Raw genomic sequence first — 20,527 nt, 5'->3', positions numbered from 1 at the left:
TGAACACCAAATCCAAACCCAACTACAATAGAATTGATAACCAATCTACAACAGGCTAGACACAGAAGAGACCACTTATACTAGCAGCCCAGGGGGCAAAAGAGGGGGATATGGGATACATGCTGGGAACAGGGGTGGAGAGAGGACAACATTGGTTGTGGGAATGTCCCTGATTCAATGTCACTATGTACCTAAAATATTACTGTGAAAGATTTGTAATACACTGTGGTCAAAATAAAAATTATTTAAAAGAAAGACAAAACTATAATTACTAATCCAACTACAATCATGTTTGTAATCATGATGCTTAAAGATATTATTTTTTAAAAAATTGTTTAAATAAAAGTTCAATTGGTTACCTGAGGGCAAGGGTAATAAAGGTTATAAGTTAGGTCATAGAGACTAATGTTTGATGAGGGACAGAATTAGATTTTTATGCTAAACTTAAAATATTTACACACTGATTTTAAATAAGACAACACAAATTTCACATCATGTTAGAATGATGTTTAACATAAGTTTAGAAAAAGAAAACACTTTCATAATCCAGTCCTTTTCTGTAATTATGCTACTTTATCTCAGCAGTCTGTTTTAAAAAATGTTTGAAAGGGCTGGAGTGATAATTCAGAGGCTAGGGGTGCATGGGGACTCAAGTTAACTCACTAGAACTTCATGGGCTCCTGAGCACTCTAAGGAATGCCTCCGATGGTCATCCAAGCACCTCCAGAGTGGCTCTGGTAGCGAACCTCTGGCCCAAGTATCACCAAGATTATGCACTGAAGCAATCCTGCCTGTTAAGTATCAACTAGAGTTGTTTCAGAAGCTCAACCAAATTTTTTGAAGACCTCAAAGAGATTTTTGCTTTGTGGATTATACCTTCCACTACTTATCACATTATAAATTAAACTAACAATTTTTCAATTTTTCAAATTCAATTTTAGTGAATCATTTAAAAATGCTATTACATATATAAAAAAAAAAGTTTGAGACTTTTCTGCACTAGACAGCCAAGAAGATGCCATCAAACACAATTTCCAGGGCCCCAACCTGGTAAGGCCAATAAGGCCCACCCAATAAGGTGGAGCCAGAGGAGCGCAGCCGCTCCACTTCGCTCAGTGGCCGGCCGTGCACATCTTCTAACCCACAAAGTCCAGCACAGCACATAATAAAACCCACACAAGTGTTGCAATGGGGAAACAATGCTTGACAACACCATGCATAGAGAATGAAAATGACCTGAAAAAGCCTCTCAGATAAGTAGTTTAGAGTATTAATATGGAGCATACTCAAAGAACTCAAAGCAAGCATAGATCGTGCTGAACAGACCACAATGATGGAACTCAGAAAACTCCAAACTCAAACAACAGGTCTAAAAACTCAATATATTAAATTAAAACCTCAATGAAAAGCCTTTCCAAGGAAGTAACAGCAGTTGAGGATGGGGTCAATGAGCCAGAGGATGAGATGCAGAACAACTCCATACAGAAGAGATTAGAAAAGGGCCTTAAAGCAAATGATCAGACAATGAATAAACTATTCAATAAATGTGAACAAATGAAAATAGAAGTCTTTGATAAACTCAACAGAAAGAACAAAGGAATTATTGGAGTCATAGAGACTCAGGAAGAGAATATTAAGAAGAGTTGGAGGAAGTATGAGAGAGGAAGAGGAGGAAGAAAAGGAAGAAAAATAAGGGGAAGAATAAGAGAAAAAGTGAAGAATAAAAAAGAGAAGGAGGAGGAAAAAGAAGATGAAGAGGAAGAAGAAAAGGAGGGAGAGGAAGAGGAAGAAGAAAAAGAAGAGCAAGAAGAAGAGGAAGAAGAGAAAGAGGAAGAAGAACGAAGAAAAGACAAGAAAAGAAAAGGGAAGAAAATGAAGAAGAGGAAAGGAAAGAAAAAGAAGAGGAAGAAGTAGGAGGAGGAAGAAGAATAAGAAAGAAGAAAAAGAAGAGAAGAAAAAAGGGAAAATGGACTGAAGATTTATTTTTGATTTCTTTTCTTATAATAGTGTCTTTGTTTAAGCACCATGATTATAAACATGTCTGTACTTGGGTTTCAGTTGAGAGAGAGAGAGAGAGAGAGAGAGAGAGAGAGAGAGAGAGAGAGAGAGAGAGAGAGAGAGAGAGAGAGAGAGAGAGAGAGTTTGAGCAATGTTTCCCAGCTGCATTCAGCGAATCTAGCTGCTACTTCTAGTGATATTTTACCCTGCTGGTCTGGAATGGTTAATGTTTGGGCCCAGTGATCCAAGGGCCAAGAAAGCTATGCCAGTGGTACTGGGACCAACAAAGATATACCCAGAGACACACTAGGTGCCACCAAACACTACCTGGAAATGCTCCAGTGTTATGTGGTACCAAGATTGAACTCAGGGCTTCTTACATGCGAGGTATGTGGTCTCACCCTGTGAGTCATCACCCAAACTTCATGAAAATGATTATTTATGAAAAATTTATATTCTTAAAATTAAGAAATTTTTGAGAAGTATTGCTTTCCTTTAAATATTTTAACATCTATACTGCTTTATATTTAATTTTTCACATCTACATAAAGAGAAACTGGATTCTATATTTGCTTTTGCATTCAATTTTTAGAAAATGATGTTTCTATTGAAGAAAAAGAAAATCTAGTTTCACAAAGATATAGCTGTAAAGGGGAAGAATTACTGTGTAAATATACTGTAATTTATATAATTGTGGATTTCCTTTGGCACTACATCAAACATTGACAAATAAGTTTCTTAAAGTAACTGTAAAGTATAACTTTAAACCATTTCTGCAAACTTTTAAAATTATTATGTTAAAAACCCACAATTCTATCTTACACATTGAATGTGTCTCTTTATTATGCATGATTTTGTAACCTCTTGAGTAAAAAATATTGGCTCACAATGTGTGTTAAGAAAATCTTCTAAATGTTGACATATTTCAATATCCAGTCAAAAATCACATTAGTTAACAACATCAATTTTATAAGAAGAGATTTTAAATATTGGGAAGATGTCAAGCACACAGTATTGGATATCAGTTTTCCAAAAACCTAATTTCCACTTGATCCATTGCCAATTTTATCATTGTCAATGAATATTACCAGTCATTAATCTTCAAGAGACAGACTCACTTCATTCATTTTAAGAACTATAGTTTCTCATTCTTTCAAGTAAAAATGATGAGTCATGGAATAAAAGAGGGAAAAAAATCAAGTTCAGCACATCATTCAATCATGCAAGATTTTTACTACAAGATAAGCACAGTATTTCAGATACAAAAGTGCTTCATGTATACATATTTTAATATGCAAAACATTAAAGTAAGCTCTACTGTAGGGTCAAGACTAAAAATTTTTACCATTTCACCTAAGACATTTTCAGAGAAAGTGATATTTGTTTTAACTACAATTTTTCAAAATTAACTAATTTTTCAAAAATTATTATTAATTATACTGTCAATGGCAAGGTTTCATGCATAAAACATTCCAATAACATATCTTCCACCACTATGTCTACTTCTATCATTGTCTCAGTGTCTCCCCAACCTCACCCTACCCCATTCTATTCCCTCCCAGTCTCCTGATGTACAAATTCATGAAAAGGAATAACTACTAGTCAACTGGTAACACATGTAAGTTTCAAGCATTATCTTTCATTATAGTTTTTACAACATTACTACAAACTATAACTCTTTTAACCTCCAGATGCTAGATTTTCTTCAAAAGTTACTAGATTACTTGACAGATTCTGATTAGCCTAATCTTTCCACTAAGAGCATTAAAAAAGCAGGATAAAAATTACCAAAAAAAAAAAAAAAAATCAGCTCTTCAATTGAATTGGAAAACTACCTGGGCAGTCCAGAACTTGAGAAGCTAAGGTTCTAGAGAGCAAGAAATTACTAAAAATTACTAAAAACAAGCCTATAAGATTTTTAAATTGGGTATTTATTGCTTTATAATAAGAGATTGAGAATACAAGAAGAGGGTCAGAAGCAAAAAACCTAGAACTATCAACAAATTTACAGTGCTGAAAGGGTAGAATTTAAGAGTTTTCAGGGTTCTCCAAGAACAAGGGAACTTGAAGAACTATTGCTGGACACTAAGCAAGTAGAGATGTCATCACAAAGCCTGAAATTCAATCCCAGATTAGTTTTAAGAAGATCTGTTTCTACCCTAATTGCTAGCAAACGATTAAAGAACTTTCTTGCTAGAGTAGATAATTTCATCCAGGACCTACAAATTTTATTTACAATGACTAGCACACAAATAAAAACCACCAAGGATACACAAAGTGTACTACAAATAAGATATAAGGGTACAGAGAGTTAAAATGAGTTTTGCCTTGCATATGACAGTTACAATAAACCTCAGAACCACATATGATCCCCAAGCACCATCAGGAGTAATCTATGAACATAGAGTCAGGAGTAAGCCCTGAATACAGTGGGATCATATGAGTCAAACTTCATTCCCAAAAATGAAGGATTTAATAATATTAATATAGTCAGAAAATCTAAATATTAGAGTTAATTATGAGACATGTAAACAAATGAGACATCAATATAAAACATAAATAACTACTTATTATTATATACTTATTATTATAAACCTATTATATACTTATTATTATTATAACACTACTTAATGTGTTCCAAAAATCAACCACAAAATTTGAGCAAATTATCATTTGAGCAAAGAACTAAATTTATTCTACATTTTTTTTAAAAACTTCAATAGTTAAAATTAATTGTGTTAATTGCATTTTAGATGCAATTCAAGAATGGACTAGTGAGCCAGAATATAAATAGTAGATAATAACTCCAACTAAAGAAATAAAATTAAAAACAAAAGCTCCTGGGGCCAGAGTTATAGTACATAGGTAGGATGTTCGTGTTGTATGTGTCTGACCCAGGTTCAATTCCTGGTACCCTATATGGTCTCCTGAGCCTCAGCAGGCGTGATACCTAAGTGTACTGCTAGAGTAAACCTTGAGCACTACGAGGTATGGCCAAAAAAAAAAAAAAAAGAAACAGAACAGAAGATGCTCTATAACATTAGATATTATACATGGTAAATGGTCCAGACACAGAAGATATTTGAAGAGATACACTTGAGAAGTTCCCAATTTTGACAACACTCTACAAAACCAAATAAAATACAAATAAAAAATACCAACCTGTGAAAAAAAAATTACTGGATAATAAAGAAAATCACAAATGTGGTCAAATAAGAGGAAACCACAACCTAACTGGCATCTGGTATTTCAACAATTTCCAATAATTAACACCAGAACAGAATAATTTTTTTTTTGTTTTGGGGTCACACCCAGCGTTGCTCAGGGGTTACTCCTGGCTGTCTGCTCAGAAATAGCTCCTGGCAGGCACGGGGGACCATATGGGACACCGGGATTCGAACCAACCACCTTTGGTCCTGGATTGGCTGCTTGCAAGGCAAACGTGGCTGTGCTATCTCTCCGGGCCCAGAATAATATTTTTTAACATCGACAGTGGAGAAAGAGGTACGAAAGGGTAGAATCCTCTACCCAATAAATTAAGGGGTAGAAGGGCTGGAGGATAATACTACTTACAGCAGGTAAAACATTTGCCTTACAGGCATAAGAGAAGTTCAATCCCTGATACCACTTAGGTCCCCAAGCCCCATCCGGAGTGATCCCTGTCTGCAGAATCAGGAGTAAGTTGCGAGTACATCTGGGTATGGCCCCATTCAAACAACGTATAAACCCTCAAACTGTAGAAACAAAATTATCTTCAGATACTACTCAAAACCAAAGCACTGAGCTATCTCTTTGGAGAAAGTGTCTCCAAGTGATATCCCAAAATAATAAGTAAATACCGGAAAGGAAAGAAATGGCAGAACTGAATCCTAGAGAATAATTCTGAAAGCCAAGTGAGGTGAATAAATAAAATCAGTGATAGAAAACAATATAAATGCACTTCATTGTAGCCCCAGGCAAATCTGTTGCTTAAACAATAACAACAGAATCTAATCAGTCACCTGCTCCGCTGCCAAAATTATATAAGCATCTTGCCTATTAAAGTGTCACATCTCCCATGTGATATAAATATTTGCCTGCTGTTCACATTCCTGAAGTTTCATACAAATTCGACTCAAACTAAAATTCACCTTGGTACATACAGACTATTTAATTTTTACTCCTTTCAAATGACCCAGATTGTACTCTTATGAAAACTGCGAAGCCTGAGTGGTCTTTCTCATAATTGGAATAGATCGTGTGTGCCTGGTCTGCTTTTCAACCTTTATTTTCTACATTAGTTTACATCTGAGAAGGTCTTGACCAGCTCATTCTAGTTGGCTGAGACTTTAGAAAAAATGGCAGATACCAAGATCAGATTCATTGGCAAAGTCATTTTATATCAGTAATACTCTCTTCTTACTGGCAGAAGGCAAGAAATGTAAAACAGTACAAATATGTGCCTTCACGCCCTCCTAGGAATTTACTTTTAGATTGCTAATGCACTACCTGCAAACTAGAAACATTTGTCTCAAAGTGTTTTCCACGAACCTAATCCCCTGAAACAACAGGTTTAAAATGCATCTTACTAAATTTCACCAAACACCTTCTGAATAAAACTTTATTTTGGACATAGAGCCCAGGAAACTGCACTTTAAAATATCTTGTCCCTTTCCCCCCCCCCCATTCCTTCCCTCCTCCCCACCTGTCTAATAAAAAGCATCCTCCAAATTTTAAAAAGCCAACCTTTTCCCCCAAATTCAAAAACAGCTTTCAAACTCAGCTTCCTGGTAAATCCTTTCTATCCCTTCTAATTCAACTAGAACCATTGAGTTGCTCATACAGAAATTCAGAACTGCCCAGGCTATTAGATTACAAGAAACTCTTCCTGGAGTATGTGCTTTCTTTAGGTCTCTGATCTCACTTGAACAGAGTAAGTTTAAAATAAAAAAAACCCTGCAAAGTCTACTAGCTAGAGAGTACTTGAGAACCAAATTATTTCAATATACAGCAGTGTACTTGTTGGAAACAGAATAGAAATGCTAAGTGCTACCAATTAACAAAGCCTCTCCAAGACCAGCAAGGAGAGAAGCCAAAGGGGGGGGGGGGGAATAACAGCCAATTTACAGAGTTCATTCATCATCCCTAAACCAACTACAAGTCACTTAAATAATATCCGGTGTGTCATAAACCAGAATATCCCAAATAATAACCATGACTCATTCAGGCTGTGATCAACACTTAAGCACCAACCATCAAATCCCAAGGAAAATGCCCCTTCCCTAAAATTCGAATATCCTCACATATTCAATAAGGAATGAGATTTTTTTCAAAACAAATAACCATAATTTTGAATATATTTCAAAAATCTTTTAACAATGATACTTATACTTCCATACAAATGTTAACTCAGAAAGGAAAAACGGTTCGACCCATATATAAATAAGATTCAGTGCAGTGACTAGCACAAAATCTGTCTGTTGAGCCTAGGTAGGAAAAAGCCAAGAATAAATGTTATAGTGTGTCGGTAGGACTAAGTTTTTGGTTTAAATATTTGATAAATGTCTATAAAAGGAACATTTGGGTTTTATTTTCTTTTGTTCATTGTATAACCTATAACCAACTCTGATAATATTATTTTTGTTTCTATCAGCCAAATATAATCTGAATATGTTTTTGTATCAATAAATAATAACCTTAATTTATAACATGGGATATCTAGGAATTAGAGTTTCATTTAAATGACAATTGAGACAGTTATTTCATTTAAAAGATCAATCATTTAAAAAAAAATCTATCATTTGTGGACTGGAGTGATAGCACAGCAATAGGGCATTTGCCTTTCATGCAGCAGATCCAGGATGGACCTTGGAGAAAAAGGAAGGAAGGAAGGAAGGAAGGAAGGAAGGAAGGAAGGAAGGAAGGAAGGAAGGAAGGAAGGAAGGAAGGAAGGAAGGAAGGGAGGGAGGAGAGGGGAGGGAGGGAGGGAGGGAGGGAGGGAGGGAGGGAGGGAGGGAGGGAGAGAGAGAGAGGGAGAGAGAGAGAGAAAGAGAGAGAGAAAGAAAGAAAGGAAGGAAGGAAGGGAGGGAGGGAGGGAGGAGGGAGGAGAGAGGAGAGAGAGAGAGAGAAAAGAAAGAGAAAGAAAAGAAAGAAGGAAGAAAGAAGAAAAGAAGAGAAGAGAGAAAGAAAGAAAGAAAAAGAAAGAAAGAAAGAAAGAAAGAAAGAAAGAAAGAAAAAGAAAGAAAAAGAAAGAAAAAAGAAAGAAAGAAAGAAAGAAAGAAAGAAAGAAAGAAAGAAAGAAAGAAAGGAGGGAAGGCAGGAAGGAGGGAAGGCAGGAAGGAGGGAAGGCAGGAAGGAGGAAAGGAGAGGCTAGGAGGAGAAGAAGCTAACTCTAAAGCCTTATTTGTATATTCTTAACAGTACAGAAGGGAAGCAAAAAAAACATACCCTGGTTCAACTGAGGTTTAATCTCTTCGTCCATTTCCAAGTCTTCTAAAACTAGGAAATTATCTACCTAGAAAAGGTTTAATAACATTTTTATGAATATTGAACCTAAAGAAAAAGTATGTGATTAAGAATTGAAAGGTCCGGAAGTCCTAATTTTAGCTGCCCGGCGCAAAGAAATGAAGAGGCTTATGAGTTCCAGCAGATGCTTTAAAAAGTGCTTTTAATACTGACCATTATGAATGGTCAGGGTCTATGAATTCCCACCAGAATCAAAGACCTCATGGGTCCCTCGTTACCCCCTTATATAGGATGGGAAGTGGGAGGGGAAGAAGAGTCCTTGAGGGCTGGACTTCCGCTACAATAACACCAATGATTCGTGAGGTAGGGGTAGAGGTGGGGCCGAGGCAGTGACGACTTCCTTAAGGGTGGGGCCAAAGCCGTGACAACTTCCCTAAAGGGCGGGGCACCCACCAAGGTTGGTGGGGGGGGGGCTGATTTCCCTTTTCAATCCCCACTTCTTGTACTGGAGGCTTCTAATCCTAGAAGCCAATGTGATTTTGGGGCCTTTACTTTTTGATATTACTGGTTATAATTATTTGCATGAGCTAACCCTGCATGGGCCAATGGCTACCAGAAGTAAAAAAGGCTTAGGAGGGGCCCCAGTAGGAGTATTAGATAGGGGAGAATTCCATTCCATAAAGACCATAAGGGACCATTTAATAGCTTTGTATCTTGGCCAGCTACTCTTGATGGTGCTTGATTCTGTCCCACACATTTGAAATTAACTTTTGTGAGAGTTTGTTATTTCTGTTTAGCCCTGCTAGTTTTGCTTTTCCAGTTACCAATTTTCCTGCAACTTTTGAGCCCTACCAGTAGAGTGCTCAGACCTAGGAGTGCCTAAGAAATGTATGCTAGGCAGAGGGATGGGCTCTGTTCCTGGGATGATGTTAATGTTGGGGAGCACTAATGCTGGGATGCATAAGCCAAATTTTTACCACATATTTATATCCGTTCGGAGGTAAATACCCTGGGCTAGAGGGATTAGGCAGGACTTTTGAGCACTGAGTACCTTTTACCTGACCCAGGTTTACAGATTTGGTGCTGTTATGAATAGCAAACAGAAGATTTAAAGCTAAACGGGATTACCTTTTGACATAAGTACAGCTAGAAGAAGCAAAGGTTAGATTACCTAGTGAGACAGGGACAGCCAGAGGCCAATTTCCCCCACCCCCAAGAGGGAGTTAAAGGCTGAGGTTTTGCTTTACACACCCATTCCGGCTCCCCCAAACACACACATGGGAAGTAGAGGACCGGAGGTAAGCAGTTCGAGCCCTTCCTTAGCAAGTGCCAGGGAGAGCATTTTCAGAGTTAGTGAGTGCATTAGGGCTGAAGTGTGCCCGCCGGACCCGTATCTTGAGAGGATTCTCAGTGTGCTTCACTTTTCAGGTTTTAGATGGAAGGCGTGAACCCAGGAAGCATGCAGTTCACCTTGACAGCAGTTCTTCTCACATAGGCTGTGAATTCCACAACGAAAATAAGGAGGTTTCTGCTTTCTTTTCTTCATTTTTGCAACTTAAACAGCTGTTGGAGTAGAGAGCCCTAAACTTCAGTTGCCTTTCCTGCACTGGGTTAGACAGAGATGAAGAAATTTTATTTTTATTAATGACTGTTTTACTTTTTAACATTACCAAGAGAAGCATAATTTTTGCTACCTGCTTTAACCTCTGGGATAGATAGGCATAATGTTATTCTTAGTAGTTAACTTGGCTTATTAATTCTGCGGCCTTTATTTTCCCCTTATAGTTTATTTTTCTTTGAAGACCATTTTGCTTTAGAGATTTTATTACCCTAGAAGTTATTAGAGGGAACGTGGTCGAAGATCAATCTTCTGTAGCTACTTCAGGCTGACAGGGGACTGCAGTTTCAATCTTTAGATAGGGGTGAAATCTCATATTTCCCTAAAGGAGCAGTTAACTGGTTCACTTTTGCAGTTTTAACACCTGAAAAGGATTAGATTAATTATACAGGGGAATATTACTTAACCCACTCAGGCCTTGGAGCAGTAAATAGCACAACTTGAATGGCACAGCTGTTCTTATTGTCTGTAATGATAGCACAAATTAATTAACAGAAAACAAAGCATTATAGCATTATGAATAAACACAGTTTTGAGTTACTTCAGTTAGACTAACATTTGCATTTACAATTTATGATTTGGTTTAATACAACTAGTAAGAGCATTTTTACATAAGTTACTTCAAAGAAGTGGGTTTTAAATTAGGCCCACTAGAATTTTAATTAGCTACCAAAAATGGTTTTTTCTCTCCACCTTTACCTTGTACCTTACCCGGTATTTGAATAACTTGGCTTTTTTTTCTTTGCACATATACAGCACTGTTGGAGAAATCTCCATCTGGGGCACCCCCATTACTTACAGAGCTTTTCTGAGGATAGGTTGTAGACACAGCAGGGTTTTTCATGTTAGTCACTCAGGTTTGGCTGATGAGTTGGTCGGTTCAGCATGAGGTTCTTCTGGCTGGGCATCTCACCCTCTGCAGGAATTTTTAGAGGTGACTTGTCTGTTCCACTCCTCTCCAGGTTGGAAGAGACTGACCTCGAATTCTCTTCTGAGCTTGAGGGAGAGAGCAGGGCCCACAGGCTGTGATAATCTTCTAGGAAAATCTTCAATTTCCTTACTCAGGCATTTTATTTCAGTTTCTCGCCCGGTGCCTGCTTGTCACACCGCCTCAACTCCAATTATTCCTCTGAAAGAGGGCTTTGGGGTTCCCTTACTAATTTTTTTTTGATTTTCTGTTTGCATGAGGACTACTCCCCATGCAGAGAGAAAAGCCATTTGCTTGTATTCTGTGCAAAGCAACATGATGCCATGACATAAATGGTACTAAAAGGTTCTGGGAGAAGAGAAAAAGCAAATATTACTTAAATTACTTAGATAATTTTAGAATTTTTTTTTTTCTGCAACGAAACATTTTATACATTTTTTAAATAAAACCATGACCAATTTTATAAAACCTCCTGTGATACAAATATTAATGTTCTTGGTAACATATAATGAAAAATTGCAAAATAATATTTTAATTATGCTTAATTCTAAATATAGAAATTCACTTAGTTTTCTAAACAGAAAACACCAGGAATTTACGTTACACAAATTAATGTTGAAAACCAGAAAGAATGAATACTTACTACTTTTGGTAGAACATGCTTAAAAACATTTACATTTTTTTTTTAACCTAGAGACATATTAATAATTATTTAGATTGATTATACACATTTTTTATTACACATTTTTAATTTCTTTTACACCACTTTCCTTTTTGCATGCAAGGCAAACGCCCTACCATTTGGCTCCTTCTCTTTTTCCTCCCCTTTTTTTTTTTTTTTTTTTTTAAGCTTCGCCACTCATTCTTTTGCAGTGGTTCTGCTGCTAAAAATTTTCACGTGCACCGAAAAACAAACAAAAATAACAACAGTAATTTGCAACATTTTCTTATTAATTTTTTTAAGAAACCTTTAAGTTAGAAATTTAAATGCTTAAAAAAAATTTTTTTTTTTTTTGACTTCCAAACCATTTGCTAGATTTTTCTTTGATATGTAAATGACCTACATTCCTCAGCCAGGTGGAGCTGGGAGGACAATAGTTTGCCCTGGGGCGTGGTGAATTTCTTCACCACGTGGTGAGTTAAAAAGCATTTTTTTTTTTTCTTTTTCGGCTAGAAAAAAAACGGCCAGTTGCTCTTTTTGGCCTGAACGCATGGCAGGATAGTTGGGGAATTGCAAAGTTCAGAAATTCTCCAGGAAAATTTATTCCCGATGGCCATTGAGAAATCTGGGATTTGCAATTTCCAACACCCCCCCGCCAAGTCCCTAGTGTGGACCTTGCATGCGCCAGCTTCCTGGTTGGGTGGGGAGCGGGTTAGGCGGGTTTCGGGCGCCCTCTCGCCGCGCCGCGGGCAGCGGGGGTTGCGCGTTTCGCTGCTGGGACGACTGACGGGCGAGGGAGACGCGGGCTCACCGGCGGTCGGCCCCTTTCCCCAGGGGTCGGCCCTTGAGAGGGGGTCGGGCTTGCGTCCCGTGGTTAGACAAAAAAAAAAAAACATAGAACACACAGACAAGAAACAGACAGACAAACAGACAGCGTGGCGCCACAAATAACCAAGCAAAATGCGTTCAAGTAATCTCTGCATTCCACAATAAATCCTAGACAGACAACTATGCCAATGACCAAGTTCTTGAGCTCCAAAAATCACAGACAGACAACCTCTTCAGCAGCTCGGAACGTCTTCCAGCTGCTCTTACTAAACCCCTGGGGTACCACCAGGGTCGTGACCTAAGCAGCCAAAGTTCGTCAACCTCTTGCCCATCTGGTATACGCATCAGACGGGGAACCACACACACCTGGAAACGCATCAGGTGGAAGATTCCTTAGTCACCCGGGGGGACTTTAACCCCCCTATGAAACAAAGTCTGCTTCTACTCGGTTTCCACATCGAGCAAAGAGCTCATAACATTTGCCAAACCACCACAAAGCTAGCTTCCCACTGGACACAGAATACAACATAATCTCAGACTAAGACAGACACGAAGCAAAGCGTGCTCACACACACACACATACACACATCAGAACTCACCAGACACCTTTTCATAGCTTTGTGCCGGGCAGAATGAGTGAGGACTCCTGGCTGGCTCGCCAAAATGAAAGGTCCGGAAGTCCTAATTTTAGCTGCCCGGCGCAAAGAAATGAAGAGGCTTATGAGTTCCAGCAGATGCTTTAAAAAGTGCTTTTAATACTGACCATTATGAATGGTCAGGGTCTATGAATTCCCACCAGAATCAAAGACCTCATGGGTCCCCGCGTTACCCCCTTATATAGGATGGGAAGTGGGAGGGGAAGAAGAGTCCTTGAGGGCTGGACTTCCGCTACAATAACACCAATGATTCGTGAGGTAGGGGTAGAGGTGGGGCCGAGGCAGTGACGACTTCCTTAAGGGTGGGGCCAAAGCCGTGACAACTTCCCTAAAGGGCGGGGCACCCACCAAGGTTGGTGGGGGGGGGGGCTGATTTCCCTTTTCAGAATCAATGCATCCTCTTCCACATTACTCAAATGAGCAACTGAATACACATTTCTCTTTAACTTTTGAGTCTCAGCTAAAAGTCTTTGTGTTCGTGGTATTTTCCCAAAGACCCAGAGACACTAGGAAAAAATAGTAAAATTGGAAGTTGATCTGGCTTTTGTAGATACCAACATAAGTTTGTCTATCCTGAAAAGGGAAAACAAGTCTGGAAAGTTTTTGGAATTTGTTCCAAATTCTCTACCAGAATATATATTATGGCCACCAAGACATCCAAAACAGAGCTTCTGTTTTTTTGGTTTTAGGTTTATTGCTTTTTCATACCAAGCAAATAGTGGTAGTTAGTCTGACTATTATCATAACAGTGCTTTCTTTTCACTTAGAAGAGCCGTAGAGAGCAGTCTTAAAAGCAGGGGGGAAAAGTTCATTCAAAACCAAATCATCCTACCTCAGGTAAATCACAAGAGAGAAGAGCAGGGCAAAAAATCAAGTATTCTCTCTTTCAAGCAAATAAAACTGAAAATTACTTCAAAGGTAAAAAACAAAGCAAATGACCTTTACAGACACAATAGCAGCATTTCAATGAAAAACTATTCCTGCTGGAATATTGCTTTCCACTGCAAGCTGACAATGAGACATTTTAGATTAACCAAATGGTAACATTTCAGACAAGAACTAATTCATTGCAGGTGAATAACAAAAAATGTAAATAAGAAAATGATTTCACCACTGGCAGGAAGGAGGCCTACTAAAGGCATAATGTCAAATCGCCTTTTATGCTCATGACCTAAAACATGTGCGTAACAAAATGCCTTAAAATTACAAATTTAGATCTCATAATTGGAATTCAAAAGACAGCCTGGGTCTTTCTTACTCCAGCGCTACTTGGAAGAGCATGGCTATTATGTAAGAATTAAACATGGTGGTGCCAGAGCAGTGGTTCAGCGATTAGAGCGTTTGCCTTGCATGCGGCTGACCTAGGAAGGACCATGGTTTGATCCCCTGGCGTTCCAAGCCAGGAACTATTTCTGAGCGCATAGCCAGGAGTAACCCCTGAACGTCACCGAGTGTAGCCCAAAACCAAAACAAACAAAAAATAAAAAGAATTAAACATGGTAAGTAGCTTCCACTGCTTGTGAGCAGAGTGTTTATTTCTTGATATCCAAGTGATATCATATATCTATCTTTCATGTGATGGTTTCAGAGATTTAAGATTTGAGAATCAGTTAAGATTGGAATTTCCTTTAATGGTATTTTTCTCTGAATGTTAGAGTCCTATTTCTCTATCAAATCACCTCTTCCATTTGTTAAGATTGAGGGAAATATATATATATATATATATATATATATATATATATATATATGTATGTATATATATGTATATTCCAGAACCCAGCTAACCAAGGTCAGTTGAAACTTCTCAATACTAATTAAAAGAAACACACAAATGGACAAAATCTGCTGAACTTTCCAACACTGTATAAGAGACCATAAATGAATTCATGAGTTCTCTGTTTTTCTATTTTTAAGGCTTTGTAAGGAAACAAAAATAACCATCCCAAAATACACCTTTTCTTTTAGCAAAAGGCTGCGTTTATGTGAGGGACCTTAGATGAATGTGTGCTTTTTCTGCTTGTTTTGCTTTGTGTGGGGGCCATATCTGGCAGTGCATAGGGCTTACACCAGTCTCTGTGCTCAGAGATCTTTTCTGGCAGTTTGGGACCATATGTGGTATCGGTATTGAACCAATTAGAGACATACAAGGCATGCACCTTATTCCTGTACTATCTCTGTAGTCCTGAAGGTTATCATTTAAGAAAATCCATTTTTATGTAAACTTATCTCCTGTACTATCTCTGTAGTCCTGAAGGTTATCATTTAAGAAAATCCATTTTTATGTAAACTTATCTTTGTATGAGTAGCTTCTTTCAGGAGTACTTAACAACTTTCCCTTTATTCCTCAAAAAAGTATAACTCAAATATGCATATATTTTTCTTTCCTTTTCTTTTTTTTGGGGGGGGGGGGAGTTTTGGGCCACACCCAGTGACACTCAGGGGTTATTCAGGCTATGTGCTCAGAAATTGCTCCTCGCTTGATATGCATGCTTTTTTCATTGGGCCTTTCCTAAATAATTGGCCTTCCTTTTCTCCTTCCAAAAGGCTTGTCTTAGCAAAGCTGTTTAAAGACCTTGAGGAAATTAATAGTGATGAGTTAATCAGCATTGTTGAGGTACACAGAAGTATATAAATTATTAAACTGCCTTTAGGTTTCTTCTTCTGATCAATCTGTCTGAAGCTTGATTATAAGCCTAGTCTCTGAAGAACCCAAAGGGGCAGCTGATAATTTCCTCTGAACTATGAACCATGATGGAGGTTGTCTTTTGCCAGGGTAGAAAACTAAACCATATCTTACCATTATCTTTCCTGCTCGATTCAGGTCACCTTGTAATGAACTGCCTACTTTCTGGCCTTCATCCAGCATTATCTGGGGGATGGGGGGCAAACAAACAAACAATAAAACAGTGAAGACATCTTATTGGTGGTAAATAAAAACCAAGGAGCTGATTTTATAAGCCCTTTAGTTGACAAAGCATCTATTCTGGGTTTTACTCATAAACTGAGCAAACTCATAGCAGGTCAGGGGAGAGTTTTCAGACTTCTACTCTGTTTTCATCTATGCTACATAATATAGATTACTAACTTGGTTTTTCCAAGTAAAAATCTCTACCTTTTACCACCATCTTCCATTAATTCTTAGTGAATCCCTGGAATTCAAATAAGAAACCACTAACATGTTTTTGAGATATTATAAAGCCATCAAACAAGTCTTTGCTCCTCACAGGATGGTTAAACATTTCACAAATAATATAATTCCAATTTGCCAAATTGGATCTATTTATTTCCTGGAAGTAAATTCTGAAATTAATAGGTCTCTACTGTAGATGAAACACATATATCTACCATAGATTATTGCATTCTTTTTTTCTAAAATAAACCATATATTGGTTTAATAGGCAAGATGCTTGCATAACTGTGGCCACCTAAAACATGTGAAAGGTATAATGGCTCCAGTTGAATACCACTGTCACAAACAATTCTATTTTTAATATCACATGGTAGGAACAATAAATTAGAAGGTAGAGGCTCAAATGAACAAGAAAAATTATAGGCATTCTGGTAGTTAAAAACACTATAGAGACTAAGAAAAAAATCTTGAGTTAAAATTAGGAAGAGAATATTCAAACATGTATTGACTAAATCTTAGAAAACCAAAATAACAAATTCTACTTTAAGTTTGAAAGCATTTGATCCATAGGACAAATTAAAGGTAGATTTTGAACAGAGAATTCTAAAAACTTCTGGCCCCAATAGTAAATAAACTGTTGAAAAACATGTAAAAAATATTAAGAAGAATGTATAATGTCAAACACTCAAGAAATTTTAATAAAACTGGGACAATCCAAGTTACCGTCATAAACTTTGGTGAAATCATGAAACATAATGACTTTCAATAAATTGTCCCAGACATTCCCTTATAGAAACAAGAGTCTGAATTACTGAACAAGTAACATTCAATAATTTGTTCTTACATACTGGTGTGTGGAGACACTCCCAACCAGTATTCAGCAGGCATGAGATGGGGACTCCACTAGTGATTATTGGTCAACTGGGTGGGAAGATCCTGTACTGTTGATACCAGGGATACCTGTGTTACCCTGTTGGATGCCTTTAGGCTTCTGTTGGAGTGAGTCCTGTTGGAAGTGGGGTAGATGGAGTGGAAGACCCACAGGTGCAACTAGAGCTGCTAGGAATCAAACCCAATTTGGGTACTTGCTATACACACTATACTATCTCCCAGCCCTTCTCTTTTTTTTTTTTTTTTTTTTTGAAGGATGAGATTTGGGGTCACAACTGGCAGTGCTCAGAGGATACTCCTGGCTCTGTGCTCAGAAATCACTCCTGGCAGGCTCGGGGGACCATATGGGATGCCAGCCCTTCTCTTTTCTTGTTGTCATTGCTGTTTGAGTGGAGTAAACACCCAGTAGTACTATAGGCTCACTCCTGGCTCTGAGCTCAGGTCTAAAACTCAGGGGATCATATACGATGCTGAGGATCAAGACCAGGTCGATCATGTATAAGACAAGTGACCTATGCACTGTACTAACTCCTCTTTCAATTTTTGTATGTATGTATGTTTGTTTGTTTGGGGGCCACATCCGGTGATGCTTAGGGGTTACTTCTGGTTACTTCTAGCTATGCACTCAGAAATCGCTCCTGGCTTGGGAGACTTTATGGACGCCAGGGATCGTCCTGCGTCAGCCGTGTGCAAGACAAATGCCCTACTGTGAGCTATCACTCGGACCCCTCTCTCAATTTTTTAATGCTGGACTTTATTTGGTTTTGGTTTTGGTTTTGGTTCTTGGGCCACACCCAGAGTTACTCTGGGGTTACTCTTGGCTCTGTACTCGGGTATTTCTTCAGACAGACTGGGGAACCATATGGGATTCTAAGGATCTAAACCTGGGTCAGCCACGTGCAAAGTACACTTTACCAGGTGTACTATCATATGCTGTTTTAATTGAAAATTTTTACCCTGTAATTATTTCTTTAGATATACTATGGCAGCACCTGTTCCTCTTCTGAACACTGTGATGAAGTATCAAGAAAGATGGGTGTTTTTCTAACATGGTGGTCATTGTGTTCATTTTCATGAGTCGATTTTGTTGAAGTAAGTAAGTTTTCTGAATAGATAGTTCCAGTTGTTCCTCCTCTGTCCACAATATCTTCTGAAATGATAAGTAACATAGTATTAGAAAACATTTGCTACCTCCAGTAGTTTATTTTTTGCTTACTGAGAATATTTCTTCACCTAATATTTTTCTTTTTTTTTTATACTAATGGGAGACCATTTGGTGAGAGCAAACACAGGTTAGGCATATGCAGGATGGGTGTCCTAACCCTTGTACTATCTCCCTGGCCCTAGCCCAGTTCTTTTTTTTTTTTTCTTTCTTTCTTTCTTTCTTTTTTATTTAAACACCTTGATTACATACATGATTGTGTTTGGGTTTCACTCATGTAAAGAACACCACCCATCACCAGTGCAACATTCCCATCACCAATGTCCCAAGTATCCCTCCTCCCCACCCGACCCCCACCTGTACTCTAAACAGGCTCTCCATTTCCCTCATACATTCTCATTATTAGGAAAGTTCAAAATGTAGTTATTTCTCTAACTAAACTCATCACTCTTTGTGGTGAGCTTCCTGAGGTGAGCTGGAACTTCCAGCTCTTTTCTCTTTTGTGTCTGAAAATTATTATTGCAAGAATGTCTTTCATTTTTCTTAAAACCCATAGATGAGTGAGACCATTCTGCGTTTTTCTCTCTCTCTCTCTCTCTGACTTATTTCACTCAGCATAATAGATTCCATGTACATCCATGTATAGGAAAACTTCATGACTTCATCTCTCCTGACAGTTGCATAATATTCCATTGTGTATATGTACCACAGTTTCTTTAGCCATTCGTCTGTTAAAGGGCATCTTGGTTGTTTCCAGAGTCTTGCTATGGTAAATAGTGCTGCAATGAATATAGGTGTAAGGAAGGGGTTTTTGTATTGTATTTTTGTGTTCCTAGGGTATATTCCTAGGAGTGGTATAGCTGGATCGTATGGGAGCTCGATTTCCAGTTTTTGGAGGAATCTCCATATCGCTTTCCATAAAGGTTGAACTAGACGGCATTCCCACCAGCAGTAGATAAGAGTTCCTTTCTCTCCACATCCCCGCCAACACTGTTTATTCTCATTCTTTGTGATGTGTGCCATTCTCTGGGGTGTGAGGTGGTATCTCATCATTGTTTTGATTTGCATCTCCCTGATGATTAGTGATGTGGAGCACTTTTTCATGCGTCTTTTGGCCATTTGTATTTCTTCTTTGTCAAAGTGTCTGTTCATTTCTTCTCCCCATTTTTTGATGGGATTAGATGTTTTTTTCTTGTAAAGTTCTGTCAGTGCCTTGTATATTTTGGAGATTAGCCCCTTATCTGATGGGTATTGGGTGAATAGTTTCTCCCACTCAATGGGTGGCTCTTGTATCCTGGGCACTATTTCCTTTGAGGTGCAGAAGCTTCTCAGCTTAATATATTCCCATCTGTTAATCTCTGCTTTCACTTGCTTGGAGAGTGCAGTTTCCTCCTTGAAGATGCCTGTAATGTCCTGGAGTGTTTTGCCTATGTGTTGTTCTAGATATCTTATGATTTTGGGGATGATATCGAGGTCTTTAATCCATTTGGATTTTACGTTCGTACATGATGTTAGCTGGGGGTCTAAATTCAATTTTTTGCAAGTGGCTATCCAATTGTGCCAACACCACTTGTTGAAGAGGCTTTCCCTGCTCCATTTAGGATTTCCTGCTCCTTTATCAAAAATTAGGTGATTGTATGTCTGGGGAACATTTTCTGAGTATTCAAGCCTATTCCATTGATATGAGGGCCTGTCCTTATTCCAATACTATGCTGTTTTGATAACTATTGCTTTGTAGTACAGTTTAAAGTTGGGGAAAGTAATTCCTTCCATATTCTTTTTCCCAATGATTGCTTTAGCTATTCGAGGGTGTTTATTGTTCCAAATGAATTTCAAAAGTGCCTGATCCACTTCTTTGAAGAATGTCATGGGTATCTTTAGAGGGATAGCATTAAATCTGTATAATGCCTTGGGGAGTATTGCCATTTTGATGATGTTAATCCTGCCAATCCATGAGCAGGGTCACCTAATATTTTTCAAAAATGTAGAATGAAAGTCTGAGTTGCTATGCTTTCTTAATTCTACAATTCATTCACTGTTTCAGCAATTTTATTTCATTCACTGTACTAAAAATAGATATATGAACTTATTATATACCAAGTATTATATATCAGTTATTAAAAAGGTCAATAATGTATTTACAAGTCTATCAGAGATTATCTATCCCATTTTCTCTTTAAGTTTTAGAGATATTTTTCTTATATGGAAGAA

General features: G+C 38.0%; 1 protein-coding gene across 2 annotated transcripts in view; it reads right to left on the bottom strand.

Moving 5' to 3' along the window:
- IFTAP (intraflagellar transport associated protein) overlaps window positions 1-20,527 on the bottom strand; it is an 87,218-nt gene that overhangs the window by 9,860 nt on the left and 56,831 nt on the right. The window contains exons 3-5 of one of the 2 annotated variants that reach the window (XM_049779898.1): window positions 18,147-18,304; window positions 15,931-16,002; window positions 8,425-8,491 (exon numbers count right to left, since the gene is read on the bottom strand). The exons of the other annotated variant lie outside the window; for it this stretch is intronic. Coding sequence (XP_049635855.1) covers window positions 8,425-8,491; window positions 15,931-16,002; window positions 18,147-18,304 — 297 coding nt within the window. The remainder of the gene's footprint in view (window positions 1-8,424; window positions 8,492-15,930; window positions 16,003-18,146; window positions 18,305-20,527) is intronic. 2 annotated transcript variants of the gene reach the window in all.

Source organism: Suncus etruscus, chromosome 9 (assembly GCF_024139225.1).
Source record: "Suncus etruscus isolate mSunEtr1 chromosome 9, mSunEtr1.pri.cur, whole genome shotgun sequence".
In the NCBI taxonomy this organism is placed as follows: Eukaryota; Metazoa; Chordata; class Mammalia; order Eulipotyphla; family Soricidae; genus Suncus; species Suncus etruscus.
This window is presented reverse-complemented; position numbering and strand designations above follow the sequence as displayed.